The sequence below is a fragment of the Triticum aestivum genome, chromosome 2B, assembly GCF_018294505.1.
Source record: "Triticum aestivum cultivar Chinese Spring chromosome 2B, IWGSC CS RefSeq v2.1, whole genome shotgun sequence".
Classification (NCBI taxonomy): domain Eukaryota; kingdom Viridiplantae; phylum Streptophyta; class Magnoliopsida; order Poales; family Poaceae; genus Triticum; species Triticum aestivum.
The window spans coordinates 808,718,507-808,733,245 of NC_057798.1; the positions used below are offsets into that span (position 1 = coordinate 808,718,507).

At 48.2% G+C, this 14,739-nt stretch overlaps 2 protein-coding genes and 1 long non-coding RNA gene across 3 annotated transcripts; all 3 read left to right on the top strand.

Annotated features, from left to right (window-relative positions):
* Positions 1-757: 757 nt before the first annotated feature.
* LOC123042979 (uncharacterized) lies at positions 758-2,669 on the top strand. The gene is made up of 4 exons (XR_006418972.1): positions 758-853; positions 947-1,140; positions 1,442-1,975; positions 2,454-2,669. It is a non-coding gene; the product is annotated as an uncharacterized lncRNA (long non-coding RNA).
* Positions 2,670-11,047: 8,378 nt separating this feature from the next.
* LOC123039758 (cysteine-rich receptor-like protein kinase 10) lies at positions 11,048-12,251 on the top strand. Its single transcript, XM_044462781.1, has 2 exons — positions 11,048-11,880; positions 12,025-12,251. The coding sequence occupies exons 1-2, from the start codon at positions 11,055-11,057 to the stop codon at positions 12,249-12,251; spliced, it is 1,053 nt and encodes a 350-aa protein (XP_044318716.1). The 5' UTR covers positions 11,048-11,054.
* LOC123042980 (G-type lectin S-receptor-like serine/threonine-protein kinase B120) lies at positions 12,230-14,003 on the top strand. Its single transcript, XM_044465312.1, has 4 exons — positions 12,230-12,708; positions 12,841-13,078; positions 13,183-13,339; positions 13,636-14,003. Exons 1-4 carry the CDS (start codon positions 12,501-12,503, stop codon positions 13,975-13,977), a joined length of 945 nt encoding a protein of 314 aa, XP_044321247.1. The 5' UTR covers positions 12,230-12,500; the 3' UTR covers positions 13,978-14,003.
* Positions 14,004-14,739: the final 736 nt, after the last annotated feature.

Here is a 14,739-nt window from a genome sequence, read left to right on the forward strand (position 1 = left end):
GATGATAGCACACGTAGGCACCTAGGAAGGATCTTTTACTAGCTTGTTCAGTAGCATTATTTCTACTATCTTGTGCTATCTCCCTTGATTTTTCCTGCTGTCGTCAACCCTGCAACATTACTTGATGAAGAAAAAAATCCCAATAAAATTTCAACAGCACTAACTGGTCCATAAATCCACAGTTTTTTTGTATTGTATCAAGGTTGTCTTTCTGTGATTCACTCTTTGTTCAAGTGCTGACATACATGAGGACGCAAACAATGTGTACAAACATTTATCTCTGCAAAACACAGCAAGCCCTTTTACCATCAGTGGTAAATTTACAAATGCTGATCCGGATTCTGAACATGCTAGATAATGCCATCTTCCACACATGATAATATGTTCTCAACTTTGGTTGCATGCCATTGTTAAAAAAGATTGCCATTTTTTGCAAATAAAGTTGATCTTTATCGCATGCTTGCTTCTCATGCTTGAATTTATAGGTGATGGAAGTGCACCTTATGCTAGTAGGGTGAGCATCAATGAAGCCAGAAGGAGGGAAAATGTCAACCCCGACAATGAAGATAACATTCTGATGGGGAATGGTTCAGCTCCAAGAGAGACAGCTTGGAAAGGTCAATACCATGATCTGCATTTTCTTAATTTGCTTAACTTTTTGTATGGATATTGTGATACTTTAGGAAACATTTAAATAAAAAATATATTAATTATGTTTAAAGTTAAAATGGTTCTAATTCTGTTTGTTAGCTTTTACCTGATTTGGCCATTGATGAAGTCGGCACTTACAGGGAATGTCGTGGGAGGTTTGGCTCAAGGTTGGCACGTTCCTCTGCAGAGAAAATGTCACCAAGTAAGTTCCAATACCCCACTTGTAATATTCTCTATTACCCTAGTTTTGCAACTCAGTTCATCTCACTATGTTAATTTTGTTTTAACTTGGCAGCTGAGTGGTGGTTCCAATTTGGAGGGGAAGTTCCTAATCTGCAGAAGTGTGCCTTGAGGATTGTATCACAATGCGTTTCGTCAAGTGGCTGTGAGAGGAATTGGAGCGCTTTTGCTTTGGTCCACACGAAGCAAAGAAACCGTCTTCTATATGGCAAGCTGCACAAGCTTGTATCTGTGCGCTACAACTTGAAGGTATGAAATATGTTTTGCCCATATGCCATTATTCACCCATATGACATGATTCACCTGCATACTGTTGTTTACTAAGCATTCTTTGAAATAAAGGATGTTGTTTACTAAGTAAATGATACTATTTATTAAAGGCTTTTACTAGGTTGTTATTTAAAGTAAATGTTGATGTTTAGTTGTTTACTTAGCAATATTTAGAGTAAAGGCTGCTGTGTAATAAGCATTGTTTTATACATAGCGACTTTATCCATTTTATTCCTTGTACTTCGTTGTCATTGACTGATTTTGTTTTCATATTTTGAAGATACGTGCTGAAGAAGAACAAGACCCGGTGAGATAGAATGATAAGCAGAAGGAAGTTGATGCATGTGCAATGATGATGGATACAACCATGTTTGATGCAACAAATCCTATGATGGAATGGTTGAATGAGGATGAGGAGCATGCAATCTTGGATGGAGTTGATGCTGCTAGCGCCGTGTTTGAGAAAATACGTTTGCTTAACTCAAGTAGGAAAGTTTCTCGTCTTGCAAGGAAGGACAATGGCAGGAAAAGAAAGAGGGTAGAGGAAGAAGTGGATGACTACCATGATAGTGAGGATGATGATGAAGAAAATGAGGAGCTGGACCTGGAAATTGATGATGATGATGATAGCCATGATGATGGTGCAAGTCAATCTGATGGAGGAGATTCGCCAATGCACATTGAAAAGGATTTAACAAGCCAAGTTGGAAACAATGTTGAGGTAACAAGTGATGGTAGTTTGGTGAACCGTAGATCTGAACGGGTTAGGCAAGCCAAGAAGGTCAAGGAGGTCACCAGCCTTTACAATTGACAAGTAAGTTCCTTGTGATGACATCAATAATTTCCCATTTATGCACTTTCTTATATTCTATCATAAACATGTGGTGTTTGCTTTAGTCCATATGATTTTATATGTTGTTTCAATTGGGGTTGCCATCTATTAAGTGTTGTTTCTGCCATCTACTTGATGTTTATATAATTCACAATGCGTTAGTCCATATGATTCTATATGGTGTTTCAATTGGGGCTGCCATCGATGAGTTATTGCTGCCATCTACTTGTAATGTTTATATAATTCACAATGCTTTAGTCCATCTGAATTTATATGTTGTTTTAATTTGGGTTGTCATCTATGAGTTGTTTCTGCCATCTACTTGTAATATTTATATAATTCACATTGTTTCTGCCCATATGATTTTATATGTTGTTCCAATTGCGGTTGCCATCATTGAGTTGTTGTTTCTGCCATCTACTTGTAATGTTTATATAATTCACAATGCTTTAATTGCAAGGTTAAGCGGCATGGGAGCAAAAGAGCTTTTGGTTGATGAAGACTAACGGGTGGATGAACAGGAAGTCCGAAGTGAAGGTCTCTGTTCGATTCAATACTTTTGGTGCAAGACTGAAGAGTTGAAGAACATGAAGTCTGAATTGAACTTTCTGTTTGTATTTTGGGGTCGGCATAATTGAACTTCGAATGCCGTGTTAAATTCATTGTGGACTGTAATTCTAAACCTTATGGGTGTTCGTTTCAACTCTTGGTAGAACTATTAAGTCGCATGTTACTCTTAGTATCTGAACTATCAAGTCACATGTTAATCTGGACTATCATGTGCTTTTCTAGTGGTTGCTGCTCTCCGAATTGATCCACTATGCTATTGTCTGAATGGTTGCAACTGGAGTGTTGATGTTCAGTCTGATACGTAGTGATTTGATGAATAGATTCATCTGTTTGATTTTTACATGCATATTTTGCTAAATGTTCTGAATACTCATCTGTTGTTCTGTTGTATTTCAAAATTTTAGGTGAATTTCGCCCATTTTTCGTTCATTTTTCGTCCCAAAATTCAAATTTTGTTTTATGATTTTCGTCCGAGATTTTCCGAAAAAATCCGAAAAATCCGAATTTCGCCCATTTCGTCCAGGCCCGGTAAAAATCAAAAAACGAAATCCGAGAGGCCCATGGCGCCACCGTCCAAGTCCATGTCGGCCTCACGACTGGAAGCCATCGGTTCCTTGATTTGATCCAATCTCGCCATATCAGGTGGCAAGATCTCTACCCCAGCATGCCCGGGGGTAGACTGTCCTCCATCTCCCTTTGATTTCGCCACAGACGGATTCATCTTGAGGAAAGCATCGACCTTCTCCTGTAATCTTCGCAAGCAGCCTTTCTGATCTGTCGCTTGCCGTAGTATATCTCTCCCCCACTGTTTGAAGGTGCTCCACTCCTCGCTGGAGAGGCCACCCACCCCCCTCTCACTCCTCCCTCCGCCTTGCCCTGCACCTGGCCCGGCGCCGGCGCCGCCATGGCGATCTCCCTCGGTCAACGGGTCGCCATGGCTATCGCCAGAGCACCCACCCCCGAAGCGTTAATGCAGGTAGTTGGCGTTGGTTGCAAAGGAGCCGGGGCGATCCGAGCAGGCCGTGGCATGCGTTTGAACGCGGACAGTGTGGCGTGCAGATCGCACGCGCAGCTGGGCGAGATGAGCAGTAGTGGTGTGCGTGTGTGTGCAGCCGGGTATAAAAAACCCCACTGTGTATTGATGTAGAGCGCCGGTATGAGCCGAGCCTAGGAGCTAGAGAAGAGGTAGTCTCCGCCGGGACCGTGGTATGCGCCCGGTCGGCTGTGAGAGAGCTCCTCTGGGTAGGCTGCGGTGTGATGCCGCGCCCGGGTATGTGCCTAGTAAAGTGTGGCAGTTCGTGCGGCCGAGGCGCCGTTCGTGCGGCGGAGGCGTTTGTGCACCGGAAAAAATGTGTGCTCCATCTTCCACCTTCATTTGTGCGAGTGAGAGAAAGAGAGCTGGTACCGGGTTTGTCCCAACATTGCCCTCCCCCGTCGCAAAGGCCACGGCGCCGTAGCGTGGATCGGTGATCAGCATGGCGATGCTGGAGGACTCGGAGAGGACCTTGCGGTAGAAGCGGTGGCGCATCCTTTGGGGGGTCAACGATACGGTTCCGTCCGGGTACGGCGGGGGAGCCCTGATGAACCGCTTCAGGTCGAGCGAGAAGATGGAGCCCCCAGGTTGAGTTCGGGCGTTGACGCAGGGGATGGTGTCGATGGCCGGAAGCACGCGCCGCTCGCCGGTGACCGGGTTGACGAGGCGGAGCCGGGCCCGATCGTCCGCGGTGATGAGCCACCCATGGAAGGAGGAGGATCCCAGAACGACGGGGTCGGGGTCCACGGCGCACACGACTGCGGAGCGGCACTCGGTAAGCGAGAAGAGCGTGGTGGTCTCCGGGGAGTTGCCGGGCAGGACGAGCCATGGCGACCCCGACTTGCCGAAGGCGGCATCGAAGGCGAGGCGTTCGAGGAGGCTCAGGCGGGCTTGGAGTTGGCCGCATTGGAGTTGGCCTCCGCCGTTGGAGTTGGCCGCATTGGAAGAATCGATCTGGGAGATGGAGCAGTTTGGTTAGGTTTAGGGTTTAGGCGCTGCATAATTTTTTATAAGCCTGCGGGGCCTCCATGCAAACTCTTAGCTACAGCCTTCATATGTTTCACTCACACATTTTTCTCTTATGTTCGTGCATATACAGTTATGCACTCTAATTTATCCGTAGTTTGGCGTAGATATAAGTTGAATTTCTCACTGTTCAACATCACACACTTCAAAAATATTTTGAACCACATTTTTAAGTGTTAAATTCAAATTTGAAGATATCATAGATTTCAAATGCATGAACTGAACAAGTTCAATCAAAAGCAAACCATCATATTACATATAAGAAAAGAAAAACATCATGCACACATTCAACCAAAAGCACATCACTACGGAAATGTCGCGTGTGGTCGGCACCGCTCCCTCTGATCATTGGTCGCTCCATACCATCCTAGATGCCATGATCTACGAGGTTAAAGTGCACAACTAGCGCCTGGTGAAGAAGATGCTCGCTAAGGGATATGAGCTTCACATCCGGCGTATAAGGAACCAGGTGTATTTTGTGTCGCTTGCAGAAGGGGGAGACGATGGCTCGCCGTTTCTAGAGGTGGCCGAACTCCATGCATGTCTAGGGATGGTTCGCATGAGCTCAGGGTCTACAAGACCAGTCACCTTCGTGTGTGTCAGGAACTACTCAACTAGTACCTAGGACAAGCAAAAGCATCAGAATGCAAAGCATTGTTTCAAATAGACCGGTAAATACATGCAACTCAACCGAAGAGTTGGCAAAATCTCGGTCTTCTTTTGTTTTAACTCCTACAAGCCACAATTCTCTGTGAAGTGAAAAATTTCCAATGTGATGCTTGAAGGTCCATGCTTAACATGCGTCCGGGGGTTTTGGCGGTCAAAGGAGAACCTTCAGTTTAGGAAGTATTCTCCATCCAATGCCCTCTAACTCGTGTTTATTGTTAGAACCGTCATATCCAAGTGCACACTTTGAGGGCCTCTTTGATACAAAAAAAAATCATAGGAATTTTGTAGGATTAGAATCTTCTGTATCTAAATAACTAGCCCCAATTAACTAATTTCTCTTAACATGCAAGCATGACACCTCATCAAGCAACATCTATTAGAAAAGGCCAACCTCATCATTCAATTAGTCATAAAAAAAGTCCATCTCAACATGTAAACATGCATGATATATCTTATAAACATTAAAAAAATACAATAAACCATATGTATTTTTAGTTCCAGCTCTCATATTATATGTCCGAATATTCTTATTTCATAAAATCAGCCGGCCATCCGGCGCCGCCACGAGGTACTTGCGGTGATCCGCATCGGCGGGCAGCAGTAGCAGCCTAGGCGCGACCACTGCGCTCCTGAACAGGCCGTCGGGCATCAGCGTCGTGCTCCCACGCACCATGGTGCCGGTGTAGGTGATGGCGCCATCATGGCGCGAGGGCGCCATCCTTCAAGGTAGCTTATCATCGTTAGGTTGAACGTCTATGATGATCTAAGAGCATCTCCAACATCGGCGCCAAAAGACACGCGCGCGGGGTAAACTTTCACTGTAGCGCGCGGGACGTTTTGGCGCGCTCCAACGGCGCAGGGAAACTAGCGCGCGCGGGAAACGATTGCGCGCACGCGGGAAAAGGCGGCAGCGCGCGCAAGATTTAGCGCACCACTTTGAGCGCGCCTATAAATTGCCGCGCTCGCCACGCGGCCTCCACACTGCCACACGTGCTCTCCTCCCTACTCTGTCGCTCACACTCTGCCGCTCTCGCCGCTTCCTCGCCCCCGCCACCACTGCGCCACCATGCCGCCGCGCCGCATTGGATCGTCGGCTACCGCGGCATTCGCGAGCGCCCGGCCGACACCTACTACGCCGAGATCCGGTCCGGCGATGTCCGGCTCGGCCTCGGCACGTTCGGGACCGCGCATGAGGCCGCCCGCGCGTATGACGCGGCGGCGTGGCGCCTAGAGAGGCCGCCAGCGCAGATGAACTTCCACGACGTCTTCACGCGTGAGCAGACGCAGAACGCCGCCCCTCTGCCTCGTCTTATCACGGACCAGGACCGTGCGGAGCACTGTCGGCGGCAGCGCCGACTCCTCGTCCCTGAGGAGGACGAGCGAGCCATGGCGGAGTGGCGCCGGCGCCATCCAGAGGACGTCGCGGCGGAGAACGCCTTCTGGGCGGAAAGGACGGCAAAGCGCCGCGTGGAGCGGTTGGAGAGGCGTCGGCGGAAGGCCCTGGCGATATCGCAGTGCGATACCGTTGAGGCGGGTGGGGTGTCGATCTTTGGGGATAATGATCCTCGTTGGGAGGACATATGGATCGATACTTCAGACAACACCAGTCCGGATGAGGATGAGGACGACTCGGAGTAGGGTGTAGTTGCACCATAGTTCATCTAGTTGCACTGTAGTTTTATCTATCTATGTATTGTTTATCGATCTATGCTATGAACTATGTAAATTATCTATGTATGGTTTTTATTATCTATGAAATATGTATCATTTTTATTTAAAAAATATGTATGCAATGTTTCGTGCGATAGCACGTGCCCTGCATTTTAGCGCGTCTGCTGGAGCTGCGCACACGCTAATTTTAGCGCGCCTGCTAGAGCCAGCGCTGTCCATCACACTTTTTCAGGCGATGGGCGCGCTGCAAAGTATTTTTTAGCGCGCGGCGCGTTCAGCGGCCGTTGGAGATGCTCTAACTTGAGGGAAGGCTTCGAAGCCGAGGTAAGAGAGGATCTTGGACGGCAGGAAAAAGACGACGATGGGCGTGCGACAGCAACCAGCCCACCCAACCGAGGCGACATACCAACCACTCGCCATGGAACTTTTTGGGAGGAGGCAGGAATTTCCATGGGGGAGAAGAGTTCATCAAGATAGTGGTAGCTACGCGTCGTCGTCGTTGACGTCGGCGAGGAAAAAACAAGCCGTCGTCGTTGACGTTGACGAGGAAAAAACAAGGCGCCGAGGCCCATGTCTCCGTCCACGGCGGCGGACGGTGCGCCATCGCCGAGCTGTCTAGGCCGGGTTCGTCGTCGTTGATAAGAGTGGTGCGTCGGAACAAATAGACGCAAATTCTGTAGACCGCATGCAGTGCGCACACAGAGTGCACCATGACTGTGACTCGACCATACTTCCACACACCTCCTCAACGATCGAGGTCGGCATGTGGATCGAGGATGAGTGCGTTCCCGACGTAGGGTGACCGGCCGGTTTGAGTGGTCGTGCGCACAGTAGCCTGGCATGATAAGAGTCTTGCTCGACCATACATTCAACCATCGAGTCCAGGTGGGCATGTGGATGGATCTTGGACGTGCACCGCGGTGTAGACCAACCAACCGAGCAGACCGTCAACCATGGCAGGCACTGAGTATTCTATGGACATGTTGACAAAAATTGGAGACATGCAAACTTGATGGCATGGCTAAATTTAAGGGATCCATGGCAATTTTGACAAAATCTGCTGGAAAAATGACGGCTGGGAAAGGGAGCGTTTGCGCCGACTGTTTTCTTATCCAACGGTTTCAAGCGCTTACGTGTCTGGTCCCCATGCTACAAGATTCTTTTACCTCAAAATGAGCAGCAGATGAAGCGTTCGCTCGCAAAATTCTAAAAATCTGATGTCACATTTTTAGCCTTTTCGTATAATTAGTTTGATGCATCCATCCAAGCCCGACAGTAACCTTTGGACTGTACTCCCTCCATAAAGAAATATAAAAGCATATAGATCTCTATTTTAGTGAGCTAAACGCTCTTATATTTGTTTACAGATAAAGTATTTGCTGAACATCAACCAGCCACACGATTGTTTGACACACTGAGACAAAAAAAAAATCATTTTTCGTTCAACATCAAAATTTAAACCTTTATCCATAGGACCACGAAGAGGTAATCAAATCGTTCTTTTTCCTCTTGACACGTGCAGACTGGAACCCTAGCGCCGCCAGGAGAGTCCAGCCTTCCAACGCCGTCCTCCGTTGGCTCTCCTCCGCCGACGACCTTGGTCGTCGGTGCTGAGGGGGGTCGCCAGATATAGAAGGTCGTCGGTGCTGAGGAGGGTCGCCAGATACACGCGTGTGGATCGTTATTTAGACTCTCGAAGTTAAGGTTTTTAGGTTGTTCATCGTGTTGGCCTCGGCAACGGTGATGACGACAATGAATAAAGATTCTTCAGATTCTTCTCCGACCAGGTGATCGGTCCTATGGTCTGGGACAGATTTGGAAGTCCATCTATTCAAGAAGGATGTCGTAGTGGAGGCGGCATCCTCGTGGTGGACCTATGTCCTTGGACTTCGCCATTGCGACGGCGTTCGCTCCAATGCAGACGCAGAGCTTGGGAGGTAGTCCAGGAGCGGATGTAGATTGTGGTCTGCATCGACTGCATCTGGAAGATGGTGGATCTTGTGCTGGGTTCGTAGTTCGTGGATGGCAGGCATGGTTTCCTCATCCGAGGTCTTAGTCACCAAAAACAGGAGTTCGATGGCGTGTCTGGGGTGTTGCCCCGGTCTGATTCGTTCAACATCAATGGTTTTACCTGTGGTGAGCAACCTTGAAGGTCTGCAAAGTTTCATGTCGGCGATTGGGCCGCGTCGAGCTTGGGTATAAAGGTGATCCGTCATTTGTTCCTTTGGTGGCTGCTATGGTGGTGTCAGAGGAAGGTGACATGCGTTGGTATTAAGCACATATGATTCTTTGGTCTTGATTATAATTTCACTTCTTGGCCAGTGTTCCTTTGTGTAAAAACTAGTGTTTTACTATCTTTTCAGTTTTCTCAGGTCAGTGCGTACGGCTTGTAGTATGATCCTTATGATATACATAAATGAGCCACATATTATCATACAAAAAAATATTAAAAATTGGCTTTCAACTCAGCATGGTTGTTCCAGGTCGTAGCGGGGTCGTCCGTGTTTACACGTGCAAGGTAAAATGGATTTTTTGTTCAAAAGGACCACCTGCCGAGTCGAATTGACGAGAAAGACCATCTTTGAAAAGAATGGACAAAAGAGACCAGCTGGGGCGTGGCGGCAGGCGCGCCAGCCGACACGTGGCACCTGCCGCCACGCCCGGAGGCGGCAGTGTCTGCCGCCACGACAGCAGGTGGCAGCGCTCGAATTACCAAATAACAGGCGAGGCCAGCTGCTGCGACGGAATTTGGATGGGCTGGTAGGCCCTGCCGCCACAGGCCGGTCTCCAGCAGCAGCACTGCTTGCTCTCTGTTCTACTCGATGTTAGCAGGTGTGAAAATAGGCACATTTGACTGAGATTTAAATCAATTTGAAGGCCGATTTTAAAGATGTTGCAGTTGAAGAGAAGATAGATCAAGTTAAGATCTATCCATTTTTATGTTTTGTGCTTACATGCACGGTCGTTTTGTACTTTCTAAATGCTCCAAACCACTCCCAAAATTATTATCAAATGCCAAATACAACAGCGAATATAAAGTTAGAGACTAATCATACAGTGCAAAACCACCATGGATGTGAGCAAAAGATACAAAAACGGATACATCTTATCTTGATCTATCTTTTCTTCAACTGCAATATCTTCAAAATCCGCCTTCAAATTGATTCAAATCTCAGTCAAACATGCCTATTTCACACTTGCTAACAACACTGGAAGAACACAGAGCAGAACGGGAGACACGAGTTGCTACTGCTCGAGACATGCCGCCGCAGGGTGTGGCGGCAGGGCCCACCAGCCCATCCAAACTCCGTTGCAGCAGCTGGACTCGCCTGGCAGCTGGTAATTCCAGCGTTGCCGCCTGCTGTCATGGCGGCAGGTCCGGCCGCCACCACGCGTGGCGGCAGGGGCCACGTGTCGGCTGGCGCCCCTGCCGCCACGGCACAGCTGGTCCTTTCTGTCAATTATTTTCAGAGATGGTCTTTTTCGTCAATTTGACTCGGCAGATGGTTCTTTTGGACAAAAATTCGGTAAAATGAATGCTTGTCAATATTTTTGAACACAGTACAGACGCAAGCGCTCGTACATACTTGCTTACACTCATTCTTATGAACGCACACACGCACACCCTATCTTTTGGAGCACCTTCAAAAAACTGAGCCGGCATATTATCTTAAGATTTACGAAGTCCTCCTAGGCGCCTCGTCGTCGACGGAAACATTACCTCCCACTAAAAGCGCATCGGCGGAAATATTGAAATAAATCCAAAATTAATGCGAGCACCAGGACTTAAACCCTAATGAAATCGAGACACCACTGTCCCTCTAAAATCATGCAACCACATGTTGGTTCGCGAATACTCGTCAATTGTCATGTATGTCTGCTATGCTTTAGTGGGTATCTAGGTAATCAAATTCCTGCTTGTGGCCTTTGACTGAACGAACCGTCGCAGAAAAATCGGAAAGCACAAATGACAGCAACCAACCACCATCTGCCTTCGACTTTGCCGACGCATTTATAAATTTTAAAACGAGAAGAACAAGTTAAGGGGAAGTGCCATTATTCTCCTTTTTCATCACAATGAAAGAGGCCGGCATGGTTGGCGTCATGCCCTGCCTCCTCCTTCTCCTCTTCGTAGAGCCGCGCGCCGTCGCCGCCGCCTACTCGGAGTACTCGTGCAATGTCACCACCGGCAACTACACGGCGAGCGACGCCTTCGGGGCTAACGTCGCGCGCCTCACCGCCGAGCTCCCCATCAACGGCTCCACCTCTCCATCCCTCTACGCCTCGGCGGCCATCGGCACCTCCTCGGATAAAGTCTTCGCCCTCGCGCTCTGCCGCGGTGACATCACGGACGCCAGCACATGCTCCGGCTGCCTCGACAACGCGTTCCAGCAGCTGCGGGCGCTCTGCGCCGGCGAGAGGGATGCGACGTTCTACCACGACCTCTGCACCCTCCGCTACTCGGGCGAGGACTTCCTGGGGCGGCCGGAAGATAACAGCCCGGTCATAAACGCCATGGACGTGAACAGGTCGACGTTTGCTGCGTGGGACAGCGGGAACGCGACGTCCCGGAGCTTCTTCCTGTCCCTGGTTGGCACTCTATTCGGGGAGATGGCGATGTACGGCTCGTACAATTCCACGGTGCGCCGGTTTGCCAGCGCCGTTATGTACGTCAACCCGCAGCTGCCGACGGTGTACGGCCTGGCGCAGTGCACGCCGGACCTCTCCCCGGGGCAGTGCTGGCACTGCTTCCAGGGCCTCCAGGAGCAGACGCGCCAGTGGTACGATGGCCGTGAGGGCGGCCGCATCATCGGCATCCGGTGTAATATTCGCTATGAAAGCTACCAGTTCTACGACGGCATGGCCGACGTCAGGATTGGCTTACAGGGTGGCTCATCTTCACCAACAGAAAGCAATGGTAAGGGAGAGTGTACTGTGTACCTCCTTTTCAATTTGTTGAATTATTTTAGGTTTTCTAGTTGAATTATTTTGTGTACCTCCTTTGCAATTTGTTGAACTATTCGACGAAATTTGTTGAATTATTTTGTTCTGTATCACGCAGGAAGCAAGCACAGAAAGACCCTAATAATTCTTCTATGCGTGTCCATTACGGTATTCTGTTCTGTATTGGTTTGCTGCCTTCTACTCATGAGAAGGCTAAGAAAAGGAGCTGGTAAGGAGAAGACAACACATTGCAAGAAAATTTCGTGCTTTTTCTCGACACCATTTAACTCATCACCTGCAATTAATATCCAATTCAGGAAAGTCAAAATTAGAACAAGCACATAAGAGGAACAACTCCAAGACAGAGGAGGCACTGAAGCTATGGAAGATCGAAGAGAGCAGCTCAGAATTCACCTTGTACGACTTCCCTGAGCTCGCTGCTGCCACGGACTATTTCTCCGAAGAGAACAAGCTCGGACAAGGCGGCTTCGGTCCGGTGTACAAGGCAAGTGGATGCGCCATTTACCATGTAATGTGTCCAATCAATCGATCGAATGCTAATCTTTTTGGTACCATTGTGTTTCTTTTCAGGGAATGTTTTGTGATGGAACCGAGGTGGCGGTGAAGAGGCTCGCGGCGCAGTCTGGGCAGGGGCTTGTTGAGTTCAAGAACGAGATCCAGCTCATTGCCAAGCTGCAGCACACGAACCTCGTCAAGCTCGTGGGTTGCTGCCTGCAGGAGGAGGAGAAGATGCTGGTGTACGAGTACATGCCCAACGGAAGCCTAGACTTCTTTATCTTCGGTACATTACTTTTTTTTTTTGCGATGGATCTTCGGTACATTACTAACTACGTGCAAGAACTTTTCTTAAGACCATCTTCAGTTCTTCCCTTGAATGTAATTCCTGATATGCTAACCACTTTGTGCAATGTAGACCAAGAGAGAGGGCCCTTGTTGGACTGGAAAAAACGGCAACACATAATCGAAGGGATCGCGCAGGGGCTCCTATACCTGCACAAGCACTCACGGGTGCGCATCATTCACCGGGACATGAAGGCCAGCAACATATTGCTGGACAAAGATCTCAACCCCAAGATCTCCGACTTTGGCATGGCCAGGATCTTTGGCTCAAATGTGATGGAGGTCAACACCAACAGGGTCGTCGGCACCTAGTAATTAAGAGAAGCATTTTTATCCCTTTTTTGAATCTTTTTGAATGATTTGAAGATTGCTCACCACACCTGCCGCTCCACGTTCTGTGCTGTGCTCTATGTAGCGGTTATATGGCACCTGAGTATGCTTCGGAGGGCCTCTTCTCGGTCAAGTCTGACGTCTTCAGCTTTGGTGTGTTGCTGCTGGAGATAGTGAGCGGCAAGAGGAACAGCAGCGGTCACGGCCAACACTACGGAGAATTTGTCAACCTCCTCAGCTACGTAAGCTTCTGCTGAATTTTTTAGTTTCATGAGTTAACAAGAATATATATGGGGGCACACACTTCTGACAAACTTAGACATTTCCGGCCCAAATCCTAGCACTTCTTGTTCCTAGACAAAATACAAAAATGAGCGGCTTATCCGTCACCATAAGGTCAAAAATATCGCATCAGCAACCTAAGGCACTGACAGGAACCCTCTGTTCCTAAATACAAGACTTTTTAGAGATTCCAATTTGAACTACATATGAAGCAAAACCTCATTAGTTAATGTGCCGTACGATTTTTGGACGACAGGCATGGCAGCTGTGGAGGGATGGGAGAGCGTTGGAGCTGGTAGACCCGTCGCTGGGCCAGTGCAACGAGCAGGTGGCAGACATGATGCGGTGCGTCAAGGTGGCGCTGCTTTGCGTGCAGGACAACGCCATGGATCGGCCGACGATGTCGGACGTGACGGCGATGCTGGGCCACGACGAGGTGCCCTTGCCGGAACCGAGGTGGCCGCCGCATTTCCACCTCAGAGTCACCAGCGACGACGAAGAGGACCGAGTGGGTAGGTCGGGGACACGGTCGACACACTTTACCGGATCGTGCAGCACCAACGACATGACTATCAGCACCATCCAAGAAGGGAGGTGATTGCTTTCTCCTATTCCAGATGTTGAGGGAAGAACCACGTGTGTGTCTCACTGTCTGTGTGATGTGAAAATGATCATGCACTGATTGCCTATTTATAAAATTTAGAGCATCTCCAATAGATCATGTGTGTGTGTGTGTATATATAACCTTATATATATATATATATATATATATATATATATATATATATATATATATATATAACCACTTTTTAGTGTTTACATCACCATGATGCAGATGTATAAATTTTTATATCACCCGTTGCTCGTGTTGTAAAATATAACACGTGGAGATGCAAATATACATCACCTCCATCTGTAGATGTAAACGCAGCAGCCGCACACCAACGCAACCGCCACATGAAAGTTCCCAACTGCCCGATCCCCTTTCTCCTGCCGATTGATTCTGGCCAGCTCCGGCGCCGCCCTGTCGCAGCTCACCTGTCAGGCTTCTTCTCGACCTCCTCTACCGATTCCCCTCATCCATAATATAAGATGTTTATTCATCCACGCCGTGAATATATTGGATGCTTTAAGATCTTATATAATGGGATGGAGGTAGTGTTGTAGTACATAATATTGCAATTGATGTTTAGCTTCTAATGTTAACTTGTTGCTTTTAGGTACACGTCATTGGTAAAGATCCGTGCTTCGACCCTTTCTGCGTATGGGGCAATGAGGTATTCGTGAACCAGCTTCAAGAGAGGAAACTGATAAAGATTGTTATTAGAATGGGTCAAAAGATGTCAATCGAACTATTTGT